At 46.0% G+C, this 9,531-nt stretch overlaps 1 protein-coding gene and 1 pseudogene across 1 annotated transcript in view; one reads left to right on the top strand and one right to left on the bottom strand.

Annotated features, from left to right (window-relative positions):
* The first annotated feature begins 7,371 nt into the window (after nt 1-7,371).
* On the top strand, nt 7,372-7,776 carry LOC102253888 (annotated as a pseudogene).
* Nucleotides 7,777-7,782: 6 nt separating this feature from the next.
* The window catches only part of LOC102253588 (NKG2D ligand 2), a 4,186-nt gene continuing 2,437 nt past the window's right edge, over nt 7,783-9,531 (bottom strand). The window contains exons 4-5 of the mRNA XM_005869414.2: nt 9,003-9,133; nt 7,783-7,877 (exon numbers count right to left, since the gene is read on the bottom strand). Of these exons, the coding sequence (XP_005869476.1) occupies nt 9,006-9,133 (128 nt within the window). The 3' untranslated portion in view covers nt 7,783-7,877; nt 9,003-9,005. The remainder of the gene's footprint in view (nt 7,878-9,002; nt 9,134-9,531) is intronic.

The following is a 9,531-nucleotide window of genomic DNA, read 5'->3' as shown; positions in this document are numbered from 1 at the left end:
TTTATCCAGCAAAGCTATCATTCAGAAGTGAAGGTCAGATAAAGAGCACCACAGATAAAAAAAAGCTAAAGGAGTTCATCACCACCAAAACAGTATTATATGAAATGCTGAAAGGTATCCTTTAAGAAAAGGAAGAAGAAAAAGGTAAATGCGGGAAGAGACTGGACAAAAATCACGCACCTATGAAAGAGGACAGTGGGTGGGGAGTGAGGGCGGAGAGTGGGTGGGAACTGGGTGGAGGGGAGTTATGGTGGGAAAAAGACGAACCAATGTAATAATCTGAACAATAAAGATTTAATTTAAAAAAACACACAGAAGGACGTTGAAAAGATAAAAAAAAATAGCGCAATATTTCTTGTCATTGAATGAAAAGGAGAAATTAAAAATATTCTTAGGGTTTGTATCTGAGTGACTTTGAGACTGAAAAAAGTGGCCTCTTAGCCCTAAAGGCTACCACCATGGGCTGCAGGCTCTTTCACTTCTGAGGTATTTACCCCAACAACAGTAGTCACTGTGGGATGCCCTTGAAGCAACATAAGGATTTCTTTTTGCCTTAGGCCTCAGAGAGCTTAAGGAGGCTGGTTATGAGGAGAGACTTTCACTTGTGAAAAAGAATAGCCCCTGAAGGTATCATCAAACTGAAAATACTAGTTATAATAACTATGAATATTAAAAATAAACATAATAATACGATAAAATGCTAACAATTAGGTATAATTTTAAAATTTGACATTTTCATAGGAAAAGCATTTTATTTATTTTTATTAAGCCTTTATTGTTGAAAGTATTACATATGTTTCCCTATAATCCCCATTGACTCGTTACACTTTCATATACATGATTTTCAATGGCTACTGTGGAGTGTGGGGGCTCAGCACTAAGAAAGTGCATTATTTCTATGTAGAGATGGGTCAGGGGATAGGAGCTTGGGGAGACCATGGCTCACCTCTCCAAAGTCCTAACAGATTATGTCCTGCCCAACGGTCAGACGCCAGCCTGCTTCTTACCTTCCTCGATGCCTATTTCAGAAGGACCAGGATGCCCAGGCAGATGCAGAAGAAGACGGAAATGATCAATATGATGATCTTTGTATTTGACAGGATGGCTGAGGACTGTAATGGTGGTACTAAAACAAAGAAAAAACCCAAAGCCCTGTCAAATCAAAAAGACACCTCCCTCAGCACCTACTTTCCCCAGGCAGCACATGTCGCCCCCATATTTACTGACTCATTATGTGACAGTCACTATCAGGTACAGGGGTGTAAAGATGAACAGGGGTTGTGCTGTGTCCTCATGGAGCTCATATTGTACTGAGAGGGACAGCAGATGTCTGGTTATCATTCAGTTAGACGTGTTTACGGGGTAGACTTTTTTAAGGATGACAAGAGCCAAGGCAAGAATGCATTAGGGTTTCCCTACTGGGGATGGCCGGACTGACCTTAGTGGTGAACTGAGCAGAGGTGGGGTTGCAAGCATGGAGTCAGGATGGTTTGCCAAGGGTGATTATGTTTACAGTGAGACCCACACCAGAAGAGAACCCTCTTTCAGCTCCTGTTCCCCAAGGGAATTCAAGTTAGCATCGAATGATCGAGTACCAGCATGTCCAGACTACTGTACTCTGTTTTACACATTTGACAAACGGACACATTGTATTTCCAATGACTACATGAAGTATAGCGCATAAAATATACAAGCCCCTCTCAGCAGGTGTGATATTCTGACTGTGGACTAGGGTGTTAGGACACAGGGGAGGGGAGAGGAGATGACTAATTTAGCCTGGGGACATATAATAAGTTGGTGCACTTGGAGTTAAGGGGATTGTCCTCCCCATGTTGGTAGGCCTTATCAAATCAGTTGAAGGCCTGAAAAGGAGAGTAAGACTGATTTCCTTCCACCCTCCATTCACTCCCCTCCGCCCCCAAAAAAGAATTCTTCAGCAGACTGTCTTCAGAATTCCTGTGCACCACTGGCTCTCCTGGGATCTAGTATGCAGGCCTACACTTGACAGTCACCATAATCAGGTGAGCCAATACTTTATAATAAAGTCTATCTATCTCTATCTACCTATCATCTATCATCTCTCTCTATCCATCCATCCATTCACATCCTTGTGGTCTGTGAACAGAGAGCCTAGTCATGATGGTGAGGAAGAGCAAATAGGGCAGTGTCTTGACCTTGGGGTATTGGAGATTTCAGGATGTGAAATGGGTCAGAAAAGAAGGATTACACACACACACACACACACACACACACGACTTGGAGGGTCGAAAGCCCTTTTCTGACTTGGCTACCTGGAAGCTCCCCTGCATCACAGTGGGTTCAGGATCTATGAGAGTCTGCACACCTCCCATTCCAGTCCTGAGCTGCTTTCTGTCTAGAAGGCCTGGGCTGGCCATGCTGATGAGGTGGAGGAGGGAGCAGCTGACAAGGCTGGAGCACAGAAGGGTGAGAAGGGAACAGGACCTGTGTTGTATTTGTTGAGTTAGCTATTTTCTTACATCAAATTCTGAAAATCATGGTTTTCTTAAATCCCCATTTTTAATAACTATAAAACCTTCTCAAGCACAGACTGATACAGAAGTTGTGGTACTGTGCAGAGAACTTCTCTTCCTGAGCCATAGGACAGGAACCTGTCACACTGAGGTCCCCGTGTTTCGTGATGTCCTCTGATGCCGATACATTAGTGTGTATCTCCTACAAACCAGGACGCTCTCCAATATCACCTCAACACAACCACCAAAATAGAGTGCGCATCGACATATTACTGCAATCCAGTCCTCGGACCCCATTCAAATGTCAACAGTTGTTCTGATAATGTCCTTCAGACTCAAAGGAACTTTAGGAATGGCTTTAGGAATTTTTTGTTTCTTTGATACTCAGAAGATGTGGGTTATGGTTTTTTACTTGCCCTTTTTGTTGGCCTGTAAAATGTTTAAATGTCTGTGTATACATTTAGACTTATGTGGCTAATATTATTGTACATCAACCAGTAGTCCTCAAATATATATATGAAAAGTTTATTTCATTAGGCATTTTGGTTTATTTTTTGAGAGTTCAGGTTATTTTGCCTTCAGTAGGGAGAAACAGAAATCTTTAAACAACATTGAAAAATATATTCTACTTCAGTAGGGTATCTTATTGTTCATCCTTTGCTCTGACACATAACACTAGAACAAACAACCACATACCTAGATGCTTTTGGTCCACACTTGCCAGCCTGGAAGCAACACTGGCACTTCTGAGTAGCAGGAGAAACTCTCATCCACTATCAGGATGTGGTGACATACATGTATGTGAAAGGAGTGATTTGATTATTCTCCTACTAACAATGTAAGAGAATGGCTGGCATTCCATTTCCTGCCTACGACTTCTTACAGAGATACTGAAATTTTGTCAGTGTCATGGGTGTGAAGGATAGAAGAATTAGACTGATCCTTATTTGTAGGAGTTCATTACATATTCTGAATACTGATCCTTTGTCTGTGAGGAAATACAACTTTGAGAAGCAGGGATGTTTCTGCTGTGAAGACTTCCTTCTCACTGAAGGAGGTCTTCACAGCAGAAACATCCCTGCTTCTTAAAGTTGTATTTTGCCACAGACAAAGGATCAGTATTCATAATATGTAATAAACTCCTACAAATAATAAGCATCAGTCTAATTCTTCTAAAGCATTTGGGCAAATGCTTTGAATAAGCCTATAAAAAGATTGAACATGCCCAGGCCAGTGTGGCTCAGATAGTTGGGCATTGTCTTATGGATGGAGAGGTCAGGGCCCATGCCTGGGTTGGGAGTTCACTCCAGGTGGGGGCACCTATAGTGTTGAACAGTGTATTCAGTGCATGGGGGAGGCAACCAATCTCTCACACCAATGTTTCTCTCTTTCGCTCTCTCTTCCTAAGAATAGCATGTCCTCAAGTGAGAATTAAAAAAAAAAAAAAAAAAAGAGCCCCCTTACATTCGTTTCCACAAGAAGTTCTAGCAGAATCACTGGTAATACTTACCCCTAACATGGAGGAACAGTGAAATGCTGCAAATTCTCTACTGGGTTATAAAACAAATCTCCAGATCCCAAACAATTATAAGTGGAACTGCCTTATAAGCCAATGATTCCACTTCTGGGAATATATTATCCAAGCAAACCTGAAACACTGGTTGTAAAGAATATATGCATCTTTATGTTTATTGCAGTGCTACTTACAATAGCCAAGATTTGGAAGCAGCCCCAGTGCCCACCAGTATGTGAGGGGATAAAAACATGCGGTACATTTACAGAATAGAATACTACTTGGCGAGCTCGACCAAGATGGCGGCATAGGTAAACACCGGAGACTGCTGCCGCAAACAACCACTTCAAAAATACAACTAAAAGACGGAACGGACATCACCCAGAACCGCAGGAAGGCTGGCTGAGGAGAGACTCTTCAACTAGAAGGAAAAATAACAGCACACCGAGGCTCAGAGGAGGCGCAGTGTGGAAAATACTCAGGTGCGGAGGTGCGCGCGCAAAGCGGGCTGGTGGCTGAGAGCGCGGTTGTCGTTTTCGGTCAGGGGGGAGTCTCAGACTCTGAGCTCCAGATACGGGCGAATCGCTGGGGACTCGGACTCAAACGGGAGAAGCGGGAGTGTCTGGCATCAGTTGGAAGGCAGCTTTCTCTCCGAGGTTTGCAGCGGTTCCTGGGGTTCTGAGAAGCAGAGCCTCTGGGAACAGGACTGAGGGCACCATAACGGCTCCCTCCGCCCGCCCTGTTGAGCCCGCCCCGCCCAAGCCCTGCGCAGAGCCATTTGCCGGATCGCCTCAGGCAAAGGCTAGATTAGCACCTCCCCAGAGGACAGAAGTTTTCCGCGGCAGACACAGCTGATTCACACAGCCAGTCGGCCTGGTGGTCAAATCCCTCTAGTATTAACTACAACAATCAAGGCTCAACTAGAACAAGACTGCGCACAAAGACCACTAGGGGGTGCACCAAGAAAGCATAAAAAATGCGGAGACAAAAAAACATGACAGAAATGGAGGATATAGAGCTAAAAAACGCAATTTTGAGGGCTTGCAATAAACTTCTGGAGAGCCTCACGAAAACTAATGAGACCCTCGATGCTATGATAAAGAAACAACTAGAAATTAAGCATACACGGTCGGAAATAAAGAATATTACACCCAATAGCAGACCAGAGGAGCGCAAGAATCAAGCCAAAGATCTGAAATGCGAAGAAGCAAAAAACACCCAACCGGAAAAGCAAAATGAAAAAAGAATCCGAAAATACGAAGATAGTGTAAGGAGCCTCTGGGACAGCTTCAAGCGTACCAACATCAGAATAATAGGGGTGCCAGAAGATGAGAGACAGCAAGATATTGAAAACCTATTTGAAGAAATAATGGCAGAAAACTTCCCCCACCTGGTGAAAGAAATGGACTTACAGGTCCAAGAAGCGCAGAGAACCCCAAACAAAAGGAATCCAAAGAGGACCACACCAAGACACATCATAATTAAAATGCCAAGAGCAAAAGACAAAGAGAGAATCTTAAAAGCAGCAAGAGAAAGAAACTCAGTTACCTACAAGGGAATACCCATACGACTGTCAGCTGATTTCTCAACAGAAACTTGGCAGGCCAGAAGGGAATGGCAAGAAATATTCAAAGTGATGAATACCAAGAACCTACAACCAAGATTACTTTATCCAGCAAAGCTATCATTCAGAATTGAAGGTCAGATAAAGAGCTTCACAGATAAGGAAAAGCTAAAGGAGTTCATCACCACTAAACCAGTATTATACGAAATGCTGAAAGGTATCCTTTAAGAAGAGGAAGAAGAAAAAGGTAAAGATACAAATTGTGAACAACAAACATGCATCTATCAACAAGTGAATCTAAGAATCAAGTGAATAAATAATCTGATGTACAGAATGAACTGGTGATTATAATGAATCAGGGACATAGAAAGGGAATGGACTGACTATTCTTGGGGGGGAAAGGGGAATGGGAGATGCGGGAAGAAACTGGACAAAAATCGTGCACCTATGGATGAGGACAGTGGGTGGGGAAAAAAAAAAAATTTAATTAAAAAAAAAAAAAAAAAAAGAATACTACTTGGCCATAAAAAAGAAGGAAATCTTGCCCTGGCCTGTGTGTCTCAGTGGTAGAGCACTGGCCCAAGCATGGAGGGGTCACAGGTTCAATTCCTGTTGGAGTTTTGTTCCCTGGCTCTGGTAGGGGCCCATGTATGAGGCAACCAATTGATGTGTTTTTCTCATCAATGTTTCTCTCTCTCTCCTCCCCCTCCCTTTAATGCTCTATAAAATTAAATGGGAAAATATCCCCTGGTGAGGATTAGCAAAAAGGAGGAGGAAGAGAAGGAAACCTTACCTTTTAAGACAGCATGGATGGACCTGGAGGCATTAGACAGAAAAAACCACCTTGTTATTCTCAGGATTTGAGATCTTGCTGTTGGTGTTTGTCATGTTTGGCTCAGATAAACTAAAAAATTATCTAAAAAAAGAATAATACAAAACTCCATCGGTGTAATTAACTTTTTAAGAATATAAAGATATTTATTTAAATTTCATCATACTGATATAAGCTAGCAATGGAAACAGTTGTAAATAAAGCTGTTCACTGAATTCATGGCTGGTGGCTAGAAGATCGGAAATGTTGAGACAGAGGAGAAAGAGCCCAGGTTGATGAGGTCAGTCAGATGGACAGTCTGAAGGCACTGAGGATGTCAGTAGAGCTGCCCCAGAAGCTCTGTTCTTCTGCATGCTTATACAGGTCACAATGTATGTGAATGGTTTTCCCAGCTTGGTGAGTTGGCTTCGAGTTTGTTCTACATTTGTGGTCCACTGATTGGCTTTGCTGTGCTGATAGGTGTTGCCACCAATGGCACTTTCTATAGCCTCTTTCACAAAGTTGCTCTTTCGTCAACAAAAGTAGTCTCTTTCGCAGACTGGTCTTCCACCTTCCCCAGCATGTCGCCTCTGCTGCCTACGTGACTGCTTTTGAGGACACAGAAAAAAACCCTAATGTCTGGCACTTTTTGGCAATATTATCTGCTTGGAAATAATACATGCAGAGATGTATCTGATCTTCCACAAGAAGATGGAAAATGTTCTCTTTGTTGAGATTTCTTATTGAAGCTATTAATGTTTAAATATAGGAATTATATCTCTTAGGACCACAGAAAGTGACATGGTATGTTTAAAAGGCACCGGAGAGCCGTAACCGGTTTGGCTCAGTGGATAGAGCGTCAGCCTGCGGACTGAAAGGTCCCAGGTTCGATTCCGGTCAAGGGCATGTACCTTGGTTGCAGGCACATCCCCAGTGGGGGGTGTGCAGGAGGCAGCTGGTCGATGTTTCTCTCTCATCGATGTTTCTGACTTTATCCCTCTCCCTTCCTCTCTGTAAAAAATCTATAAAATATATTTAAAAAAAAAAAAGGATCCGAGGTAGACATGGCGCTCTTGGGCAGATCCCTGAGTCGCCCGTTGTGTCCCGTCAGTAGGGCTCTCCTGGATGTCAGGTGGCTCCAGCCCCAGACCTTGCTGCGGCTGCCCGATGCCTGGGGGCTCCCCGCCACGCAGCCGAGCTGGGGCAAGGCACGCTGAAACGAGTACCAGCAGAGCAACATCAAACGCAAGCACAACCACGGCTGGATCAAGCGCTTGAGCACACCGCCGGCGTCCAGGTCATTCTTCGCCGCATGCTCAAGGGCCGAAAATCGCTGAGCCATTGAGCGCCTCGCTGCCTCTGAGACACCCCCTTCCCCCATTAAAGCATCTCCCTCAATAATGAGCAGCAGGTCATGCAGAGGCAGCCAAGCAAAAGGCAGAGTCACTGAGATGGTCCACACCACTAGGGCCTTCTTGGTCCCATCACATAGGCAGCCTGCAGAAAAGGGCGAGTGTTGGTCCCAGTGCCTGAGGAAACCCTGGGTCCGATCTGGGGTACAGAACCCCACTCTCTCCCCATCTCCAGCCCTGCCCTCTCTAGAGTCACATCTTTCCCTGAACCTGCCACCCCTGCCCTGGGCCAGCAGCCCGTACCAAGCTCTGCCCACCCTTTGCACCTCAGAGTCACCCCAGCCCTGACAGATGTTTTGAGCTCAGGACTAAAGTGAGTAATGACTCCATCTGCTCCCTTCACTCAGGTATGATGCTCCGAGGGGCGGGGAGTGGGGGCGATGGTCTAAGGACCTGGTGGGAGCTCTGATGGACAGGAAGGCCCATCCTGACACCTGACAGCTTGGGGAGGGTTGCAGACAAACACCCCTTTTTTCCTTTCTCTCCCAGCCTCTTACCCAGCAGCACACAGAGCTCTCAGTATGACCATCCCAGCCCTGCTCTATCCATAGGGGCCCCTCAGTGGCTCAGGATCTGGCGTGTGGAGGAGGCTGGCTGTCAGGTGATTACACCAGGGCTCAGCCAGGAATCCCAGGCCTCCTTCTAACCTTAAGGTTTGCCTCCCCCCCTACTGGGCCTTTCAGAGCCACTTTCTGTGAACTCCAGCCTTTCGAGTTGGGTCTGCAAGGCCTTCCACCTCTTCCTGGGCTTAGACCCAGGCCACTCTCCTCTTAGCCCCCTAGATACTCCCCTTCCCCTGGACACATCACATGGCGCCAGCATGCTGCTCTCACCTGAACGTGAGCACTGCCCCTGCCGTGTGCCTGCTGTCCCCATACCACCCCTCCTGGGCCCAAACACACTCTCCCAAACAGAGAACCTGAATCAGGACTGAGATCCCTAAACCCCTTCAGCATCTACAGGCCTTAAGCCTTGGTGGGAGCCCCTCCCTTTCCCACTGGCATCAACAGTGAGGAGACAACAGCACTCAGGGCTGAGCTTGTGCAACTTATTGCTGTGAAGTGATAACATATGTTAGTCTCCTGGTCTAATTTCCAGGAGGAGAAGTTTAAGGGGGGCAGGATCAGGGGTCAGGCTGGGAACTCATCTTTCCCTGTCCTCACCCCAGGCCATCTGTCCCTCATTTCCCACATAATTAAGCCCTCAGTACCTGTTACTTAAAGGCCCAGCCTAAGATGCCGACTATGATTGCGCAGGTGAGGATCACAGGGAGGACCGAAGTGATGGGCGTGTTGGTTGTGGCCTTGGATGGGACTGTGGCTGTGGCAGTGGTTGGTGCAGCTGTAATGGAAACACGAGAGTGACAACCGTGCAGAACCCAATTCCATGGAGATGCCCCCCCAGCCCCTGCTGTCCCAGGTCATCCTATTGTGCAGTTTCTACCCTCCACGTGTGGCAGCCACAGTGACAGAGCCTGGGGTTGGAGCAAAGAGAGGAGATGGGCCCCGGCCCCTTGGGGCTCACACAGCTAACGGGGGAAGCAAGGGTTACAACAATCACTCCTGCTGGGACAGAAGAGGAGGTGACACCTGAGGGAGGTGGCAGAGAATCCTCGCAGGGCTGATGTGAGGTGGTGTTAAAAGAGGGATCGCAGAACATACCTATGGCCCTTATTCTCCAAAAATCCCTCACCGTGGTGGATGGGTCACTTTCTCCAACCACACACAACACACAGACAC

The sequence above is a fragment of the Myotis brandtii genome, unplaced genomic scaffold, assembly GCF_000412655.1.
Source record: "Myotis brandtii unplaced genomic scaffold, ASM41265v1 scaffold2938, whole genome shotgun sequence".
NCBI lineage: Eukaryota > Metazoa > Chordata > Mammalia > Chiroptera > Vespertilionidae > Myotis > Myotis brandtii.
This window is presented reverse-complemented; position numbering and strand designations above follow the sequence as displayed.